General features: G+C 37.8%; 1 protein-coding gene across 6 annotated transcripts in view; it reads right to left on the bottom strand.

The window, feature by feature from the left end:
* Positions 1-22,626, bottom strand: part of Dcp1a (decapping mRNA 1A) — a 68,357-nt gene extending 45,731 nt beyond the window's left edge. Inside the window, exons 1-3 of one of the 6 annotated variants that reach the window (XM_004864334.4) lie at positions 22,149-22,626; positions 19,062-19,102; positions 16,565-16,692 (exon numbers count right to left, since the gene is read on the bottom strand). In XM_004864334.4, the coding sequence (XP_004864391.2) occupies positions 16,565-16,692; positions 19,062-19,102; positions 22,149-22,283 (304 nt within the window). In that variant the 5' untranslated portion in view covers positions 22,284-22,626. Of the gene's footprint in view, positions 1-5,482; positions 5,659-16,564; positions 16,693-19,061; positions 19,103-22,148 lie in introns of those variants that run through there. The other 5 variants (XM_021244017.2, XM_004864335.4, XM_087181539.1 and 2 more) reach the window with 5 other exon arrangements.
* Between the last annotated feature and the right edge of the window lie 436 nt (positions 22,627-23,062).

Below are 23,062 nucleotides of genomic sequence, written 5' to 3'. Positions count from 1 at the left end.
AGAGTTTGAATTTGAGGCAACTCCATGCAACTTAGCAAGACCCTGTCTCAAAAAATATGGCTTGGGATGTAGTTCAGCATTCTCTGGGTTCAATCCTCAGCACAAAAAAAAAGGGAAAAAAAAATCAATTTAGAAAACCACTGTTTGGTTATTTTAACGGCAAATCATATGTTTCATACCAGTGATGGTGAGTTTTTGAGAACTGAGCGCCCAAACTGCAACCCCAAACCCTCTTATTTATCACAAAGTGCCAACACTGCAATTAAATCTGAATACTGAGGTTTTGGTTTAGAAAAAACAAGTCCTATACTAACATCTTTAGTTTTAAAAGAAAAACAAATTAACATCCATGCCATCAGTTTGCCACCACTGTTTTATACTGAACTAAGGTCATTAGCTCACAAAAGACTTCATGGCAAGTCACAACTTAAAAAATTCTCAATAGAATGTAAAAGTTTAGCTGGATTTTTTTTCTATGTTATTGTAGGGTCAACTAAAACACTGAAACGCACAGCCAGCAAATGGCTTCATTTTAATGAATAATGATGATGAAAAAAAGTTTCCCCCTAATATGACAAGGGGCCTTCTCTGGTAGGGAAAATCTCTGATCACACTGAAACTGTCCTAAAGCTTTGGACTCCTCTGGCCATGGGTCACATGGGTGCCCATACCTGAAGGGAGCCGAGAATAGCCTTTGGCCTTTTGGGACTAGCTTCCCATGTTTGGAATGCTGTCAGTGCCTCTTCTGATCACAGAATTTCCAAATAGTTCAAGTACTTCAAACAGAATCAAAATCCAATGAATAACAAGTAATTCTGGGATGTTTTACACAATACACAGCAACAAATTAAGTCAGCTTTGACATCTCAGCAAAAGAAGCATACAAGCAGCCTTGTTACAGAGGAGATAAACATTAAGCATTATCTACTTCAAGGTTCTAGTTATGCTCTTAGCAGCTAACGCTTGTTCCAACATACAGTAAATCAGACTGGGGCTTTGAAAAGACTCCATATATGGCAATTACATGCAGCCACCTTTAAATACACTTCTTCCAACCTTGGCTAACAACACGCAAAATACTGAGTCCAAATAGAAAAGAGTCTAGTTTTTCTCTTATATGTGTGTGTGTGTGTGTGTGTGTGTGTGTGTATCCTTATGATTTATAGTGATGAGAAAGAGTTTACTAACAGAGGCAACTAAATAATAGTTTCCCAAAGAATTCTAAAACTCTTAGGAAAGAGCTCTCTACTGAAAATCAAAGTAAGTCCATCAGAATTGTCAACTTCTGATAAATTTTCACTTAAGTCCTCTCTTTTTCCCTAAAGAAATCTAACATAATTTAAAAATAAGACATATACTTCTATACTTGTACATTATCAAATAAACTGCCAAAAGAGATCCAAACACTTTCAAAGGCATGTTTGCAGGAGAAATAAAGATAAGGAAGCCATAGTGATAGCTTAATGGGTAAAGGATAAGAGTCACACTCAATTCTGCCAGAAGCAGACCTGTAGAGGTTCAGACACGCATCCAGGAATCAGCTCTGTCTGCCAAAATATCAAATGCTCAGTGCACGCAACTGGCAAGAAAACCCAGGGAGCTGCCACTAAGACTGTCACTGCCACTAGTGAGGAAAGACAGATAAGTTCACCAGATAGCTAAAACTTCAGGACACTGTCTCTAACCCAAAGCCAAGTATTCTTCCCTTAAGAGAATTTATATTTAAAGGCCCAATATATCCGGCCAACAATTTACTTTCTGAGACATCCTGAAATATTCTCCCTGATTATACCACAGAAGATTTAAGCTTTTGGCAAAATCCCCTCTCCCCCCTTTTTAGTATTATTTTGGTATAGTAAATAAGGGCATCCTGTTTTATAAGTGGCTTTTCTCAAGATGAATGCAAACTAATGAATGAACACCCATCACACACTGGGACCACTAGTCCCAAATTGGTGGTATAAATAGGCCAAATCATTGAAAAGTTAAGGACTGTGACAGGATTCAGGGCCTGACTTCCACGAAAAATATCAAGGTGCAGATAAGAATATCCCACATCAAATGTTTCCCTTGGTTTTCAGATGAAGGTCCTTTTCTTTTGAAAGTGTGAAAAATACTAATGACAAAAGGTATTTGGATTATTTAAATATTTAGAAATTTTTAAAAGCAGATGGGAAGTTTTCTACTTCCTGGCAAGTCCTTGTTGAATACCCAGCAAGATATGATTCAATGTTATACTTAGCTTCTCATCTAAAGAGGAGTAGGGCACATACAAGATAAAAAAAATTCAAATTAATCTGGAGACTTTGTGGAATCCCTGGAGACTTCTAGAGAAGCTGTGAAACGTTCTCAAAACAGAGCTGGGAACCATTCTCATGCACATGCTGTCTTTTTGCTTCATTAACTATTTGGATCTGACCTATTTTCTAAAAGGATTTGAGGAGGCTAGAGACTTTCTCAATATGGAGCAAAACAGAAAAGCCTTTTGGTGCTGATGTTGAGTTATAAGACTTCCAACGACACTGACAAAAATCTCCTACACTAAGGAACAAACATACAAATAATACACTTTAATAGCCAAATACACTTTTATATTACCTTTTCAACCAGAAGACCCCTCTCTGATATAAAAAATGATCTTCTCTGGCTAGTGAAAAAGCCAATGGCTTTACTCTGACACATCATTTTCTTTAAAACAGGTAGCCTTAGTGTCCCCCAGTCAAAGGCTGGGAGAGTAGGAAAGGGAGATAGGTCAGGGGTAGGAGGTAGACACACACACACACACACACACACACACACACACAAACACACACACACACACACACACACGGCGGGCAGGGGGAGGATATGAATAGAGAGCTGTGATTATAACAGAGGATTTTGGTAGGTTGCAAACACTTAGGCAAGGAAATGCTGTGTATTTACAAGTAATGTGGTCTAGTTCCCTTAGCAGCTTACTCCTTTTGGCCAAAAGATCACTCGTTTCAGAACACTTACTACTAATGTGGTAAAGAAAGAGGTCCATTTCCAAAATTTTTATGGTATCATCTATTTATAGAACACTGGTTAAAAGACTGAGGCTAGGTAACTGAAAAATGCACCTCAGTTTATAATTTTAAAATTTGGTTCCCTTCTCTAAACCAAATCATGTTGGAAGACATTTACCAGAAATACTGTTTTCAGAATTTTTAAATATTGTAATCTCAGCCTAGGATTCACACACATGCAATGTCCACTGAACTTCTCTGGTGATTAATAAATTCAACCTAGGTGTGTGTCTGGCAGCACACATCAGTCACCTCAGCACTCTGGGAGGCTGAGCAGAGGATCCCAAGTTTGAGTCTAGCCCGGACAATCTGGCAAGACCCTATCTTGGGGCAGGGGTGACAAGGGGATGCAACTCAGTGCAGACTCTGGGTTTAAATCCCCATTCCCTACCCTCCAGACAGAAAGAAAAGAAATCCAATAGCATTATGACTAGACAGTCCTACCTATCACAACTGTATTCTTAAATGATGGGCAATCCCAAATAAAAGGGAATCACACTAGGGTTTTGACATTATTGCCACAGAGTATTCATCACTCCTTAGACAGGCTTTCTGGAAGCACCTGCTGTAAATGATTATGGGTGTGACAAAATGCTGGACATGTCCGACTCTACAGGTCATCTATTCATACTGTGTTCCACGCAAATCTTATCATTTTTATGCATCGTAAGGGAGAGATGGAGGGGCACGGCCTTTGGGCTCATGTAGCTGAATTCCTGTTTATTAGGCTTTCAGAAATCTACAGCTAGGGCTTTGGGAAATAGATTAGATTGTGGTATAAGGGGAGGGCTTCTTTTATGTCCTTCCTCTAACTTCTATCCTCTTATGTATTTTTCTACCAATTTACTAATAAGTAATCCAAATTATAATTGTAAGCACAAATGCCTACAGGGCATAAGAGATCTCAGAGTGTGGAGATTAGTGATGGGAAGTTCTACCCAGAACTTTGGCTGACATAGTAATTGCAAGAATCCAAGTGCTATGCAGCAGCCAAAGAAATCCAGGTATGTGTGTGTGTGTAAAATGTCCCAGTTTTAACATGTTGATGGCAAATGCTTGTCTTGTGCTTTTCTTTAAAAAGTGAAAGCTAGGCATGCTTGGAAAGTGACTTCGTAAGTAACCCAGATCTGCTTGGATCCGCCAGGGTGTGGAATCTGACAGGGCCTAGACCTGAGGTTTATTTTGTCCACTTCACAGAGGCCTCTAAGGTCTTCTTGGCTTAGTGGTTACTGTGTGGCCAATCAAATTGGAGACCACTGCAGAAAAACAAGGTAGCCTAATACACTACATGTCAGCGTATTTCTGTTAAGAAATGTAAATAATTATAATTTGTTTTCTGAATTCTCAAAAAAAGACATGGACATCTGTGGAGTAGTTTGTAGAAAATGCTGGCACAATTTGAACTTTTCAATGGCGTGTGACATATATCTATATCTTTATGATGTTTCTATGTTTAGTAATGTAAATGTTCTGCGAAAGTTTTAATATTTCAAATGCCTTTGGATAATCCAGCAATAAAGGCAACATGCTCTGCAACAGAACTTCTTGTTTGCCTACTTTGACATAAGTGACCACAAATTTCTTTTATAAACGTTATAGAGAAGGGGAGAATAATAAATTTGTGAATTGTGTTTTTTTTTTAGGGAAGGCTGACCATTTATTTACCTTATGGATAGTAACAGTAGCCTCTTAAAATCAAGTTTTATACAATATCCTATTTTATAATTTAAGAATATAGTGAATATCAGTTGGGTTTAGTATTGATCATAGACACTAATATTTCCATCAAAGAAGTGCTGTGTTTTCTGCTAACTTGTTTAATTATGTAAGTATTAAAACCCATAATTCACTGATTCATTCTTATCCCTGTGAATTTTAGCGATAAATATACTTGTACTACTGAGAAAAATATTTTGACACTTCACATTTGTAAAATAGAGTACTGACATTGTCAGTTTCAGATTTTATATTTAAAATTTTTGGCTTATATATCCAATGGTGCAGATTTTGAAATTTATAAGAACAAATATATTTAAAAAAACAAAAGCTTGCTCTTAGTTTTGTGACCTTGCATACTTTTGAAATGATTTTAAGATCAAGAGGTTCTCTGTAAAAAAAAAAAAAGAAAATGTACTTATACACAGTGGGGTACTACTCATTATAAAGAAGAGTAAACTTGGGTCATTTGTAGGAAAACGGGTGCACATGGAGACCATAATGTCAAGTGAAATAAAACAGACACACAAGCTTAAATATGACATGATTTCTCTTATATGAGAAACCCAAAATAAAATTAAAGAGCAAAACAAAAGGTAAATAGTAGGAAACAGGGAGACAGACCTTGTGTAAAAGGGGAGGAGCAAGAAATGGAGGGACGCGGTACGGGAGGGAGGCGAAGGATGAAGAAAGGATTGAGAGGTGTTATGTACACGTACCAACTCTCCACGATGACTGTAATCATCATGTATCGCCAACATATATCAATAAAAATAAAAAGAAAAACCCCATCAAGCCAGGAGGGGTGGTGCACACCTCTAAATCACAGCACTCTGGGAGGCTAAGGCAGGAGGACCACAAGTTTTGAGCCCAGCCTGGGCAATTCAGCAAGATCCTGTCTCAAAATAAAAGCAAAAATAAACAAAAGCATCAAAAGTAAATAAAGATAAAAACTGCTTTTATCTGAAAACACTATTTTAGAAGGACAAGAGGGCTAGTAATTAGTGAATTATAATGAAAAGCATCTTCTTTGGAAATTCTAAAATTTTGGAATAATAAACAAATTACCAAGAAGGTACCTGGCAAAGTTCTACTAGAACAGGAAGCAGTGGGCTACAAAGGGAACAAAAAGCAATACATACTTTTAAAATGTCTGACCTCGGAGCACCACACTCAGCCTTTCTCAGGCTCAGTGTGTATTTTCTCATGGTGTTTTTACCTCTTCTACAAATGTAGCAACAGCAGGCTCTTTACTTATCTTGGTCCAGGAAGGCCAGACTAATGCAGTTGCCACAGATCCTTTCTCCTTCACTGATTACAGACTCATACCACCAGAGCAGTGTTGCAGCTGATGGGGGAAGACTGCTTTTCTTCAGGCTACAAGAGAAGTATTGTGCTGAACTAAAGATCACAAAGAATGAACTGTGGGACTTCTATTGTTTATAAATTCTTCTTTGAGTCTGGAGGTAAAACTCCAATTTTTTTATTTGACAAATTATAAATCTGTCTTGCAAGAAAATTTCTTGTACTGGGCTGTAAGTCTGAAGACCTGTTTTAAATGCCAATAACCACCTATCATCTCTGCTGTTCTGAGTATTGCCCTTGAACTGAGAAAGGACAAGCAGAAAGCCAAAAAATAAAAAAAGCACACATTACTGCATTTCTTCTATTAAAACTTTTAATTTAGCAGCTGCATTTTCAACACTATGGAAATGAACCTCTCTACTTTTTCAAGTGATCTAATTTTAATTAAAAACGTTCTTTCTCAAGAGACTGATGCCCGATATAAAGGAAAAATTGTAAGTGAAGTGGAAGCAAAAGGGTACTTCTCCCAGACTTTTGCAGGTAAGTTTTAAAGACTATTAAATAGTAACAATATTTTAATTTTCAATTGTATTTGTTAGGTAATTGACTTTTTTTTTTTTAAATTTTTGTTGTTAAGCAGGCTAAAGAGTATTTAGCTCAGTGGTTCCGGTGCCTGCCTCACAAGTGCAAGGTCCTGAGTTCGATCCCTGGTTCTGGGGGGTGGGGTGGGGGAGAAGAGTAGTAGACATAACTCATTAATGCTTTCTTAAGGAAATTTCAGATTTGGTTTTATCTATCTATGATTATTTTCAAGATGTTTCATACAAAACAAATCAGTTACTGTTTAAAAACGTCCAGGTAGGCCGGGGATTTAACTCAGTGGTTTTGCCGCCTGCTGTGCAAGCACAAGGACCCGAGTTCAATCCCCGGTACCAAAAACAAAAACAAAAACAAACATGTCCAGGGAAAATACAATTCAGGATATATTTTAACTTCTTTTAGAAAACTGAAAAAGATTTTGTTCAAATTTCCAAAACTACTTTGGGTTTACAGAAAACATTTTAAAATGAGAAAAGTGGCATTCAGCAGGAGGACACTTGCCTTAAAGGGGCTGCATAGGGGAAGCCCGGAAAGAGGTCTGTTAAACATTACTTTTCAGTAAAAAAGATGCCAAGTCTAATACATAAAGTGTAATTACTTCTCTTTTGGTTAAAACTACATTATATACTTTCCTTAGGAAAGAATAAAGTTAGGACTGAAAATAAAAAAATCTAGACTTTACAGTCTTTCTAATTGATGAGACTGGGCACGTTCAGGGTGGTATAGCTGCAGACTATACTCCTTCTAATCAATGGATGAATATTATTATTGAAAATTACTGAGAAAATGTAAATATCTTTACATCGCTGGAAGATCAGATTTTCACTATTACTAGGCTTATTATTCAAATTTACAACTGACAAACCCTCAAACCTTAAATTATTAATTTTTATCTCAAACGTACCTTAAACCATTGATTTTTACTATTAATTCACAGGTGGCTGTTTTAAGAATAAACATGTACCTCTGGACTTAATGTACAGTAGCAGCATATTTCATTAGAACCCTGACCCTTATCAGGAAGGCAGAGTTCTGACACTGGAAACTCCAATACACTTTAATGACTTCTGCTTAGTTTTCTAAGAATTTACAGTAGAAACTAAGGAGATATATCACATATATATATTTAAAATTCTTTCAAAGTATATAGACACTTTATATGGTATAGCATGTGGTAAAGTACTTGGCAAATGACATATTTAATAAATTTCACTAAATTAAAAAGTGTAATAATCACCCTCATTTAGTTAAAAAAAAAAAGCAATACTGAAAGATATTTTGCAAAAGAAATTAGTAAACATGAGAATCAGTTTTATACAGCTTGACAGTACCACAAACTGTACCTTAATATTTTCTTTTCTTTTTTTGGCGCCGGGGATCAAACTCGGGTCCTTGCAGCAGGCGGTGAAACCACTGAGCTAAATCCCTGGCCAATACTTTCAATTAACCAGGTTCACTCTTAAAAAAAGAGGTTGTTTGCTTTATTTTTTATTGATTCATATATGAACTTTTAGAGTTTTAAAAAATTGCTCAGAATTCATTTTAAAGAATATTCTTGGGGATATTCGTATATAGGAGTATGTATATAAAAACCAGACTCCAGGCTACCACTTTAGTATACTCTATGACATGTCCATAGAAGTAGCAACCAAAGGATCCTGACACTGGTCTTGGGGGAAAATATTTTCTAGGAGAAACATTACATAGTGAGATACATTGCTTTTAGCAAGTGCTTATCACTTTGCTAAAGGAATAGTGGGTAATGGAAAGATGATTTCTTCACCACAGAAGAATGGCCTGAAGAGACAAGTTTCCTGTGAAGGTAAGACTCGAAATATACAGCGCCTACCTTTCTTTTCAAAGACCGATTTTGATATGGAGAGCTAACTGTATTAGTACCATTTATTGAACAGAACATTCTTCTCAGCATTTTCCCTTTTTTTCGAACTCAGGACTTTGCGCTTGCAAAGCAAGCGGCAGAACCACTGAGCTAAATTCCCGGCCCTGGTGGGAGATATTTTAGAACTATGAATGTTTTTGTTAAGCTATGCTTTCCTAGGAAACTACTTATGCTCTGTCATTATTAAGGTGGCCTATTAAAATCTCTCATGATAATCAAGGATTTTAACAGTCAATGTATAATTTTGACATATATTAGGTACATACTAGTTCAAAGCTGCTTTACCTTCTGGATTATTTATCATCTCCATGTGGTTAATTATTATTGCTACATTAAACATTTTATACAAACTGCTTTTGCTAGTCATGTATGACTAACAGTCCCATCAGCCTTTTTTGGTTAAAATATGCCTGATAGATCTCATTCTATCCTCTACTTTTAACAAATTGTATTTAGGCTACCCGTTCATGCAATCGCAGTATTTTTGCTGGCAAACTGAGTTTACTTAACCTTTTTTTCACTCACTTATTTCTTGTACTGGTGTGAAAGTTAAGGTATCTTATTTTTGTTCTGTAGTGATTACTCCGAATGTTTTTTCCGTGGTGGGAATTGAATGCAGGGCCTCATGTATGCTAGCCCAGTGCTCTACGACTGAGCTATGAGCTGCTATCCTCAGCCTCACAATCTCAGTCTTGGGATCCTTTCAGGTCTGAGCTTATGCTACCGTTGCCCAGTATTTTCACTTCACCTTGGGCTTTCACTTCGTTTTTAGTACCTTAATCAAAGCCAGACATTTTATTGCTTTATATACTCAGTGCTTATCTTGATTTGGCTCCTTTCCTTTACTACTATTTTTTGCATCTCACGTCTTCCTTATGTGTTCAATGTTTTTTCTGAATTATATCCTTTGGAATTGCACTAAATTTAAATCCATTGGACCTAAACAGATTCATAAGTCAGTTTAATTAAAATGAAATACAATTAAAAACTTGGCTGCATTAGTAACATTTCCAGTACTCAAGAAATGCACATGGCTGCTGCCCACTGCACTGGTTAGGGACGCTTTAGAAGCTTCTACAGCCATGTTATGGTGGAAACAAATGCTCTGCTTTTGTTGAAAATGTCTATGTTCCTGAAATTACTGATTTGTTGGTTAACTGTTTTTTCTGCAATCCTCTGCGGAGCGTGTTGTCAGTTTGACTGGTGCTCCCGTGTAAAGACTATCTTAGGCAGCCTTCGGTTCCTTCCTTTTGCCTTTGATGTTTCACTACAATGTGACAGGGTGTGCACTGATTTCTATGTATTAGGGTTGCAACCTATTCTACTGCTTAAATCTGAGAATTAAAGTCTTTCATAGACACTGAAAAATTCTGTCATAATCTCTTCAAATACTACCTCTCTCCAAATCATTTTAACATTCTGAAATTTTTACCCATCACGCTAGACTTTATAATTCTATTTTCTCTGTTCTATTTCAATTTTTTCCCCCTTTCAAGAATGTAATCTGGATTTCCTTAGGTATTTCTTTTAGCTCATCAATATTATTTAGCGGTTACTATAACTGTTGAATCTAGGTAGAGTGTATTTCAGCAATTTAAATGTTAATGTCTATGTTTTAATTGGTTATTTCTCAGTCTACTTGTTATTTATTTATTTTTCTGGTACTGGGGATTGAACGCAGGACCTTGTGCTTATGAGGCAGGCACCGGAACCACTGAGCTAAATCACTGGCCCTCTACTTGTTATTTTTAATGGCATTTGATTCTTACATTTTGGTCTCTTCATTACTTCATTTTATAATCCATAAAAGTCTCTAGCTGATCATTCCATTAACTAAAGTTTTTGGGAAGGGTTATTTTATCCCATTCATTGTGAATTATTTCCTTACATACAGTAGTTAGTAATTTGGGCCTTGAAGCTTATTTGTGAGACTCCTGGGCAACCTGGGTTAAGGATGTATCCTTTCAAAGGATTTTGCAATTGCTTCTGTCAGGTATCCTAGAGTATTTACTGGCTGATAATTAATTTTATGTTGATTTCTTGGTTTGAGTAAAAAATAATACAAATGAATGGTATAATATGAACCACAAATCCATATGAGGGAAGGCCATGGTATGAAGTTGATCTTTCCACTTATTTGGCTGCTTCGGGTAATTATTATTGTTGTTGTGGTTATAGCAACTGTACCTAATTTTTCATCAAGTCTCGAGGTATGGGAGAAAGTAAATGTGGTAATCTAGCTTTCGCCATCTTTCCCCATGGTAACAATTTTTAGGGGAGACAATTTCCTTGTAGCCGATAATTCAAACTGAGATAGATAAACCTGGTTCTTATCCCAAGGTTGAGGACAAATATTTATAGCTCATTATTTGACCTTGGAAGATGTTCTTCTTCTTTTGTGTGCTGCTGCGGACAGAACCCAAGGCCTCACACATGTAAGGCAAGTGCTCTACCAGTGAGCTACATCCTCAGCCCTCACGAGGTCTTGTCTCCTGATCCTTTACACACTATAATGACGTCCTTATATACAGGAGTACTTCCAACTCCAAGAGCTCTGTAACAGCTGGCAGCAGATGTCAGCTCACGCACTTCCTAGTTTACCTTTCAGTGTGTGTGTCTGTGTGGTACTGGGGACTGAACCTAGGGCGTTCATACTGCGCTACATCCCCATCCCCTCTTTACTTTTTATCTGGAGATAGGGTCTTGTTAAGTTGCCCAGGCTGGGCTCAAACTTGCAATCTTCCTGCCTCAGCTTCCCATCATGCGTGACTTAGCTTAGTTTTCACCTTGATGCTGGCCCATGGAAATGTCCCCTACTTTCTTTTTGGTTAAGTTATACATTTGACATTTTATATAGCATTTCTAAATGTCTGTGGGGGGGGACTGCTGGACAAGAGTTGAATATTTTCTTTGATGTGCCCCTGTCAAGGAACCCCTAGAAGTTTAGAGTCTCTGAGGAATAGTTTTATAATCCAGTTACTTAGTAAAACAGATTTTCCAAGTGAAAACAGATTAGTAGCTTGGTAATAATGTGCCTGTTTATGCATCAAGATCTTTGTAATGCCATGACCTACTGGTCAGAATGGCTTCTGTTCGCGTATGGATGTGTGTGTGTGTGTGTGTCTGTGTATAACATGTATGTATGTATTTATTTGCAGTGCTGGGGATCAAACTCAGGGCCTCATTCACACTAGGCAAGCACTACCACCGAGCTATACCCTAGTCTCTTTTTTGAGATAGGGTCTTGCTTTGTTGTCCAGGCTGACCTAATTCAGTCCCCCTACTTCAGAGTCATGAATGGCTAGGAAAACAGGTGAGGCCCACCATGCCTGGCTGTCCAGATTTATTTTTATTTTGAAGTTCAAGAGTTGGGCACAATTCATAATAGTAGCCTATAAGTCCATCAACAAATGGCTGGATAAAGAAAATGTGCCATTTACACACAATGGAGTACAACTCTGCCACACAGACAGATAAACTTGAGTCATTTGTAGGGAAACAGATGCAAACTGAGACTACAGTGTCAAGTGGAATAAATCAGATACACAAGCTTAAATATCATATGGTTTCTTATAGGAGAAACCAAAATATAAATAAAGAGCAAAATAAAAGATAGATAATAGGAAATAAAGAGCTAGACAGATCTCTTGCAAAAGGAGGGGGGACCAAGAGATGGAGGGAGGGGGGAGGAAGGGGGAGAGGATGGAGAAAGAACTAAGATGTGTCATGTAATGTGCCAACTCCCCACGAGAAGCGCCATCAATACATCCTGCAAGCATGGACTAATAAAAAATGAGAATAAAAAAAAACAAGTTTAGAGGGCTGGGGATGTAGCTAAGTGTTAGAGTGCTTGCCTAGGTTTGTAGTAATGGTTACTTGAGGCTTTAGGTTTGATCTCTCTAGCATTGCATTAAAGAAAGACAGACAGACAGAGACAGACAGACACACACACACAAAGTCCTCTGCCTTTATGGGGCTATAGTAGTCAGAAGGAATAGGAAGATGCACACTACAGGAGGCCTGCATTACAAAAGAACCTGTGTATTGCACTACTGAAGTACCTGTGATTGTTTCACTAACAAGATTCGGCTTCAGTCTAGGAGGAAGATGCTGTCTATGATATTTTATAAGGTATCTGATTGATAAAATATCTTATATTTGTGATTCCCTTCTGAGAGAAGCAAGTCAGAGAAGTGTTTTAAGTAATTTATCCAAGGTTAGTAAAATGGCCAAGCCTAGAATAGAGTACTTGTCTACAAACCAAATTCCATGCCAAAAAAGTGCTATCATAGCAAAAGCATCCTCAGATATATTTTCTACAGCTTTTCTATCTAGAAATCATTTATAAGTTTCAAAAAGGAATGACTAACTGAGAGGCATAAAAATCTAACACATAGCTTCCCAAGTGGTTATTCCATTCAGTCAAGGCACAACAAAGAATGTGTTAGATTCATGCTTTAGACTTCCATTGTCCATTATGATGGCTGCTAGAGCATATGGCTGCATAAATTCAAATAAAGTAACTAAAGTAAAAAAATACCATTCCTTATACTAGCAGCCACATTTCAAGTACTTCCTAGTTAGCCCCTTGTAGCTGATGGCTATTATTAAAGTACTGATACAGAACTTTTCTATCATTGTAGAGTTCTACTTGACAGCACTGCTCTAGGACATGGACTGACAAATTACATAATTTTATTGTTGCAGTACATGGAAAGAATACTGGCTTTGAAGACTGACAGTCCTAGATTTTAATTCTGTATCTCCCATTTACTGTTTTTATGACTCGTGAGCAAGTTTCTTTCTTTTTTCAGTACTGGGGATTGTCGTAAGCAAGTTTCTATGTCTCTGGGTCTCTTGTCTCCTCTATGAGTTGGGAATCAAAAATAAGGTGATGGAACATCATAATTGCTGAATAACTACATAATCACTACATAACTACATACCACTCTTCTTTGAAGCCCTATTTGAAGCCTTTTTAGGTTGCTGAAAGGTCCGTGTACAGAATGAATTCACAGGGTTTCTGAAAGATTTGAGAGAATTCCCAAACTTAAACCCTTGGTTAATGAAATTATTTTCTCAGTGAGATGTTTACCTTTTTCTTAGGAGTACAGTGGGCAGGTGAGTACTTTGTATGAATAAAAAGAAACAAAAAATAAAAAAAACAAGTTACAGTTCAATAGTCTATTACATTAACTCTACAACTTGATGTGAATACAAGAAGTTGGATATGAAGGTAGTTAAATGGGTCAGGTGTCTTGGTGATATTTCTCACAGGAGCATGACAAAAGAATAGCTACAGAATCAGGCATAATTACTCATATACACAATCAGACAGTAACTTTTTATTCAAAGAACAAATCCCTAAACAACTCACAAGCTTGCTGACCTAACAAGTCTATGTTTTACTCTTAAAACAAGGCCAAGAAAACACATACTCAAGGGAGGGCTTACCACTCCCTAAATCACTGCATGCTGTCTTTTCACTTTTCCCCAACACAGCTATTTCTTCAAATATTTTCCCCAATGGAATGATCTGGTTTAGTGAGTTTTCTGTTCAACAAAGGAAATCTTTGTTTCTACTACTTGTTGAAGATCTTTCTAAAAGAAAATATATATTTCTCCCTAAGAATATTCTAATTAACATAATAATAAATACGATGATTTAAGGTCTCACTGCAACAAAGTCTGATACTATAATGGGTTAAAGTTACAGGATACTGACCTGTTTATGTTGTTCCCAGATTAGTTGTTATCTACTAGAGTTTCACAAAATAAAACCTAGTATTAGTTTGTTTTCTTACAATTTGCTCTCATTTGTTCTACAGGTTTTACAGAAATATTCACAGATAGCTGAAGCCCTGGAAAGTTAGGCTCTGGCTAACCATGGTACAATTATATGTCACACTTCAATTTCACAGGCTCCTTTGCTGGTGAAAGAAGTACAATTTACTTCAGACTTTTGCTAAATGGTAATTAGGTCCAGGGTCTTTTGATCATTTTTCTTACTATTAGGAGAAATGGCAAAATTAAATTTCTAGGCAGTAAGAAGCAGAATTAAGCCAACTTCACTTTTAAAAAATATTAAATCTGTGCTCCCTTGCAGAATTTCCTTAGTGGAATGTTCAGCACAAAGAAAATAGCCATCTGAAATAATTCAGCTGTTAATATTAGTTTAAACAAAATCCATCTAAACTTAAAGGCATTAGAAAATATATCCAATATGTCTACAGAACTTAAATCTGAGACGTAATTATTTGACAAACAGCTTACCAAAAGGAGATAGATTCTATTTCACTTAGATACTTAAAAATGAGTGAGGAAGAATTTGGGGCCTCCAGATTCAGGAAATTAAAGAACATATAAAACAATTAATAGCCACACACACACACACACACACACACACACACGCACACACGCCCCTTAGTAGTCCTGGAGAACACAGGGCCTTTTGCATGCTAGGCAAGTACTGAGCTACATCCTTAGTCTGTTTTTGAATTTTTTTTTTTTTTTTGGCACCGGGGATCAAACTCGGGAACTTGCGTTTTCAAGGCAGGTGGTGGAACCACTGAGCTAAATCCCCGGCCCTGTCTGTTTTTTAATTTATTTTGAGATAGGATCTCACTAAATTTCCCGGGCTGGCATCTAACTTGTGATCCTTCTGCCTCAGCTTCCCATGTAATTTGGATTACAGCCATCTGCCACCATACCTGGCTAGCTTTTTATATTTTATACAAAGGCATGCCCCAATACTAATTACTTTTCAACCAATGAAATGCAAACACAATAACTTTTACTTTTTAAGTTTTCTCCAACAATATCCTTAGGTGAGCATAATGGCTTTACCACTACTAAATTCTAATATCCCAAAAGTCAATGCCAAAACAAACTGATTGCCTTCTGTCTTCAATATCTGTATTTTTAATACCCATACTGAAATATGGGAACTCAATGGTTCCCTATTAACACAATTCAACCTAGATTTTTTTTTCCTGGTACCAGGGATTGAACTCAGGACCTTATATTGGCAAGGTAGGCACAGTACCACTGAGCTAAATCCCCAGCCCTCAACTCAGATTTTTGACTTTCCAAAGGTGTAGAAGTGATGTGCATTTAGTAAAAATTGTGCTTAGAATTCTGAATTTTCCCAGGCTAGTGATGTATGGTATGACATTCTCCTGTGATCCTGGGCAGAAGCACTCAGACATAGACCCCAGTCAGACATGAGATCACAGGGGACAGAAACTACTGAACCTCTAGTGTACTGTGCTGTTGAGCTATAATATATGGTGGTATATTAAATACATTTGTAACATACACTGGGCTTATCAAGAAGTAACCTCATTGTAGGTTGAGGAACATTTGTACTGTACTTTCTTTAAAGGGCTACCCTAGTTTTGGTGACATTAATCATTATTAAAGCCTATAAAATGCCCAAAAAGACCCTGAAGTAGGAAGCAGGAAGATTTACAACCCTCACTCTCCAAGTGAGTGTTCATCTGTCTGAGTCACTGTTAACTTAAGGACCCCCCCCCCCCAATTATGCACCTCTAACATTAGAGCACAGCAGCCATGGGCACAGTATAGGTATCCAGTAGTCATTCAATTGAACAAAATTTAAAAATATCACTGTGCAGGACAAGACAGTACTTTCTCTGTGGAAAGAAGTGTCAGTGTTTGCTTCTGTCTGTTTCTTCCAAACTAAGTTCTGTTGGCAGGGGCATGGGCAGCCAAGAGTTCAATGCTCCTTATTTCAGTACTAAAATAAGGAGTAAAACTTATTTTCATAAAACAAACAAATATAATGCTAATATATAGTTAACTGAAATAACAGTACATTATTATATACAAGAGTGTTAAGTAGGATATTATCAAGAGACTCATTTACAATTGTGAAAAGCAGTATAGGCCATATTTTGTATTATAATTTGGAACTCCAAAAATAATGTGCAGAAACCAAAGCCCATTAATATTAAATATAAATGGATATACTCACAGCTTGCATTTCTATATAGAAGAAATGGTTCATGGAGCTGAAACTCCAAATCTTTATTCACTGGTTCAACTAGATTGTGCATATTCAGTCGATTGACAATGGTAAAACCATGGTAAGGTGAAGCTGACCTTAGATTTAATAGAAGAAAAATCCATAATTACCTTATAATCTGCAAAAAAGTTATCTTCTATCTTATTTTCATTTCAAAAATACCACACCACTTATTGTTTTATACTGATTGTATGAGATTCATGCAAATGAGATTTTTGTCTTATTTTTTTTCAAAAACGTATCCTAGACACATAGTATAGATATTTATAAGAAGTATCATTCATTTATTTTATTTTATTTTATTTTATTTTTTGGGTACTGGAGATCGAACTCAGGACCTTGCACTTGCAAGGGAGGCAGCAGAACCACTGAACTAAATCCCCAGCCCTCATTCATTTATTTAAAATGTTACAGAATTGGCTGTAATGACTCCTCACTATTACATGAATAATTCTCCTTAACAAATAGGTTTTTGTTTTTGGTACCAGGGATTGAACTTGGGTCCTTGCGCTTGCGAGGCAGGCAGAAGAACCACTGAGCTAAATCCCTGGCCCAACAAATAGGTTTTTATATAGTTCTCCTGAGTTAGATGGAAAATCACTTGACTCCTACAATAAGAAATGGCTTTAGTTCTTATATCGAGGGATTTAGTACACAATTCTTTGAACGTGGCTCACATGTTATCTAATGCTTCACAGTTCTCATTTGTTTCTCTGTGGGATACATAGAAGAGAACAATCTACAGACTAAGAAACAAGTTCAGCATGATGCAGGCCTGTGTCCAAAGTAAACACAAATAATGTACCTGGAATTCAGCTTTAAGTTTTTTTATTCCAAAACCATACTTTATTTATACTAAGTTAATTCCTGCAGTCATATTCTGATATCCTGGTATACATTTATCCCAGGTACACAAAATGTCCTTATATTTCCCAAAGAGTTTCCTGTCTTCTTTCATTAGAACCAATGCCATATAAGCCTCCATGAACTGGATTAAATCAAGCCACTGCTCTACTAAATCTCACAATTTGTACAATCAATGGAGCCTGTAAAGTACTTTCCAAGTATCACTAATACTAAGGTTCTAATAACAGTTATGTGTTTCTAGATATTTACACTGTTAATAAAGAGTAATGAAGGGGTTGAGGGTGAAGACATCTTTTTTTTTAAAGAAAAAAGAAAATGAATAATAGAAAACACAGTATCAAAGAAGGAAGAGCTTGGTGTATAAATACCGAAGAACTTATACTAAAGATTAGTGTTTAGAAAAGATCTTAAAGCTTTAGACTAAAATTTAGAAGAATATTTGAAAAAAAATTTTTTTGTAATGGTAGCAAAGTTTTATTAAAGGTAGGAAAAGAAATAGGCTCTGCAGAGAGAATTTGGGCCAAGTCAAAGTAGGAAAAGAAGTGCACCCTACACATAAGGGTGGGCTATCGTGAAAAGGCATGATAGCCAACAAAATCTTGGTTTTTTTTTTTGGACCGGAAATCAAACTCGGGTCCTTGCACTTGTGAAGCAGGTGGCAGAACCACTGAGCTAAATCCCCAGCTCAGCCAACAAAAATCTTAATCAGCACCAAAGGAGAAAAGCAATCCTTAAAAGATGACTTAATACAAAAAAAAAAAAAAAAAGATACAGTAATAACTACTGTTGCAGGCACCTTAAGTCCTAGAACACAAGGGACAGAACGTACCTCTATCTGAACAAAACCTTTAGAGGAATTCACTATTCCATGAGTATAATATTCTATAAATTCCCTTACAGCATAAAGTTGCAATCCAATTATATTTTAATATAATTATTTCTTTTAAAGTAAAAATTGTCCAATTGTGAATAATCTAGGCATCCTAAAAAAAAAACTTCTCAAACTAAAAATACATATTATCAAAGACACTGTATATAATCCAGGACTTTTGCCAGGGTTTGGGTGGTGGTAGTGGTGGTGGTATGTGGAATGGGAGGGATGGAAGGAGGCAGAACTAGTCATGAAGAGAGGACCTGACCTCTCAACCACATTACTTTAGAGAACAAGATACACATATTTTCTTTTTAACATGGCAGAAAGGAGGCAACCATCTACTTCACTTCTTCATTACTAGAAAATGCTATTTTGGAATGGTTTTGGCAAGCTCTTAATAAATTCTAGTCTGTTTATTCTAAATCAAAGGAAGGATCAGAGAAAAATAACTAGGTTAGGATCTCACAACTAGGGATAGATAAAAACTGAAGGGGGATAAGCAGGAGGGTTTCAAAGACAAAATATGAACAGATAGGAACCATTTCACATGGTTCTACTTACCATTATGTTTTATTTATTTATTTGCAGTGCTAAGGATTGAATACAGGGCCTCAGCATGCTGACAAGCACTCTAATATTGAGCTATATCTTCAGCTCCTCACCATTATACCCAGAAAAATACAAACACACAACACATACCCTTACCTTCGATAAACAAACAAAGTCCCTTCTATATCAGTCTTCTCCTATAATAGACAATGAATCAATTAGTATTTTTCTCCCATAACCCAATCCCAAAGAGTCCCAGTGGAGAAGAAATGGTTCATGTTCCAGATTACACATTTACTGTAAAATTAATCATGTTCTGATGAAGCAAGTCTCTCATTCTACAAATTGCTGTTACCTGTTTCTTACTTATCTATCCAATGCTATGCTACTGATGCATGCTAAGTATGTGTAACACTCAAACCAGCAGCATGTCTGTAGCTACATTTTACTAACTAGTAAAGGTGAAAAATCACAGTATTAGCTTTAACATTGTTGTTGGTGTTTTTTTTTTTTTTTTGGAGACAGGGTTTCACTATGTAGTTCAAGCTGGCCTTGAACTCCTGGCAATCCTGCCTCAGCCTGCCAAGTGCTGGGATTACAGGCAAGGGACAGCGCACTTGGCTAGCCTAAACTTTTTAAAAGCTTAAATGTTTTAGCTAGATTTCTAAATTTTAAACCCAATGTCCTATTTCAATTTCTTCACTTTTTTGGGGGGGTACCAAGGATTGAACTCGGGTCCTTGCGCTTAATTTCTTCACTTCTAAAGTTTACCAAAGTTAACAGAAAAAGAAAGGAAATTTTTTTATCCAACACACTGATTCATCACTGGGGGATTTTGGTAGTCACTAATTTCGTGGTTAGGTAAGAAAAACTATCAAAAACAGTTTATTATTTTTAGAACTCTGTTGAAGAATCATGGATATTGAAATTACATTCCATCTCAAGTCATTATTTTAGGTTTTAAAAATTTTTGAAGGGTGAAAATGAACAAAAAACAAATAATCCTACAATGCAGTTTACTGTTCAGATTGGATCTAATTTTGGTTTTTTGGTACCGGGACTCAAACTCAGGGCCTCATGCTTGCCAGGCAGGCAGTGTGCCACTGAGCTACATTGCCGGCCCATGGATCTAATATATTTCTTTTTCTTTAGAGGAGGAAAATCTTATTGAAAGAAAGAAAGCTTCTAAGAGAGACAGAGGGGGGACCAGAAAGTGGGTTGTACCTCTAATACTTATTGTAATAAAAAACTACCAAAACTTTAATGTAAGTCATATCAAATTGACTTTGTTAGGATAAAAAAAATTCTTGTCTTGATTTCTTCCAGTAGTACTGCCTTAGCTTAAATATCATGAAACTTTTCTTTCCTAAGGATTCAGAAGCTTTTTCTTTAAAACGTTGTTAGTTGCGGCCGGGGATTTAGCTCAGTGGTTCCGCCGCCTGCCACACAAGCACAAGGTCCTGAATTCGATCCCTGATACCAAAAAAAAAGAAAGGTTGTTAGTGGGCCAGGGATTTAGCTCAGTGGTTCCGGCGCCTGCCTCGAAAGCACAAGGTCCCAAGTTCGATCCCCGGTACCAAAAAAAGAAAAAAAAAATGTTGTTAGTATAAGAAACTGATAATTGTCTCACAGTAAAAGAAAATTTCTGCCCAAAACAGAGCACACAGCTACAACTCATAAAATAACGATGAGAAAAAAAGATTTTGGTTATATACTATGTGCCATGATCCAAACAAATGGCTTATTTTTCAATTCAGATTGTTATAGCTTATCTTTCCTATTTAAAACAGAACTTCCCAATTAAAAAATTCTAAAATGTTGAAAGTCTTTGTGAAAAATTAGAAGTAAAAACTTTCTGAGCCAGCCATGGTGGCATATTCCTGTAATCCCAGTACTCAGGAGACTGAGGCAGGAGGATCGCTTCGAGTTCGAGACCAGCCTGGACTACATAATGAGTCCAAGGCCAGTCTGAACTACATAGAGGCCTTGCCTCAAAAAACCAAAAAACAAACAACCCTCCCCCAAACAACTTTTCATAAATAAGTCTTAGTCCCATTTGTCAGCAATCCGTATTGCACAAATTTACATACAGAACAAGAAAAGTGATTTAATACACTTGAAACTATGACAATATCTACAAGTCATATTTGAAAAACAATCCATAATTTTATTCTAGTGGCTTCCGGCATCTCCTTCTCTTCCTAGAAGTGAAGGAAAGATGATTACGAAAACGTCACCTGAATAAACTATTCATAAATGCCAAACGATTTTCACAAAATTACTATAAATGCAATCTATGCAGCTGTATGTTATATAAAAAAAAGTACGATAACCTTTCAGAGTTTTGTTAATGATTTCATTTCTTACTGAAATGCGAACGCCAGTCATTGATGAATTCAATCAAGTGAACGCTTACGGATTATTTTCTAAGTGCAAAGCCTATAGCTGAATGAGTTTTAATTAGGAAAGGTCAATTACAGGAAAACGAGAAATTATATAAACAACTAACAAAGCTCCAAAGCAAGGTCTAACGAGTCAGTAAACAGACTAACTTTTCCCTCTGGTGCACAAAAGCCAAAAAATACTTAGTCTGGTGAGGTGACATCACTCGTCTCTTTTCCCTGTAAAAAGCCTTCAGGGAATCCAATTAACATTGAAGCCTTTTCCCTAAGTGCCTTGAAATCTTTTCCAAAACTCTGGAAATAGAATGTAGTTCGAGTAAAGCCAGACAACAGCCCCTCTCTTCCAAGAAACGAAAGTAATTGTATTTCAAGCTTCAAATCCAAATGACCTCTGCGAAGGGGGCTCTCATTTACATTGCTGGGGTGAGAGGAGGGGTGTCTAGTCTACATATCATGTATATGTAATTTATCTAATAATCCTTAAAGCCTCACACATAAGTTTGCAGGCACCTTTTTGATCCCATCGGTCTCAATCCCCCAGTGCATCTGTAAAGCAGACAGGTCGCCCAAGTCCCCAAACCCGACTCCCGGTACTGATCCTGCTCCCACTCTCCTCTCCATCGCCTTTTCCTGAGATATGTTCTAACTACTTCGCTCGCTCTTTCCCCCCAATCCTGAGAGCCCCCGACACCTCTCAGGCTCCGGCTGGGCTCCGGGCCAGCCCCTGCCTCGCTCCACCGCTCTGGCCTCCCGTTTGGCCCCCACCCCAGGCAGCCTGCGTGGTCCCTTTAAGAGGCGGCGGCGGCCGGGCTGGAGTCCTCAGGGGACAGGTTTCACTCACCCACTGGTTGGCCTTGGGGCAGAAAGTGTACAGAGCGACCTGGCCCGTGAGGTCTGCGATGCTGGTGATGTAGGGGTCGTGTTGCTTCAGAGCCGCTAGACTCATTTCCTGCCCAGCTCGACTCAGCGACTCCATCTTGAATCTCGAAGCCGAGCCCCTCCGGCGGAGGCGGAGTCTCGAACAGGAAAGTGCCACCTAGACAGAGTTCCCCCAGCTCCGCAGCCCCCTCAACTTCCGCCTCTCCGCAGGCCTCCCGGAGGGACGATGCATCAACAATTCTTTTCCGCAGCGTGCACGCCTGGACGCCGGGTTCCGGTAAAGTTAGGTCCTAGTGAGCGACCCCTGCGGCGTCTAGGGCTGAGCCATGGAGCTGGCGGCGGGCGCGGCGGCGCTTCCTCAGCGAGTAGGAGCGGGCGGGCGGAGCGGGCGCGCTCTGGTCATCCGGGCTTCTGCCGGGGAGGCCGCGCGCCGCCGCTGCGCCTGCGTGGGGTTCGCATGGGCGGGTCCTGGGCACCGGAGCCAACTCACCGCTGTGGAAGTTCAGGGCTCCACGGGCATTTAAAGCACAGAAGAGTGCGGAAGGAGAGACCCCGAAATAATACTCCAGCTTGCAAGTCTCAGGGCCTCAACCAGTGTTGACAGTTGGGGGATTTTAAAATTTTATTTATTTTTTTACAGTTTGCTTATTTCTTAAAAGTTCCAGAACAGCCAAACAGACCCCGCCTGGAACTATACAGGCGTCTTTTTTCTATTCGCTTTTGAAGAAATTAGTAAATGTTTGCGGTGCATAATAATTACAGTACATTCATCCTGAGGAATTGGTAAATATACGTATCGCATCTTAATCGTTTTTATTTCCCCTTCCTATCCTCTCTTGGTTCTTATTTTCCTTTTCTGGCTTCCACGTAAACACT

Source organism: Heterocephalus glaber, unplaced genomic scaffold (assembly GCF_053883595.1).
Source record: "Heterocephalus glaber isolate CG9 unplaced genomic scaffold, H.glaber_assembly_v1.0 deba00001472, whole genome shotgun sequence".
In the NCBI taxonomy this organism is placed as follows: domain Eukaryota; kingdom Metazoa; phylum Chordata; class Mammalia; order Rodentia; family Bathyergidae; genus Heterocephalus; species Heterocephalus glaber.
Note: the sequence above shows the minus strand (reverse complement) of the source record. Positions and strands in the feature narration are given on the sequence as shown.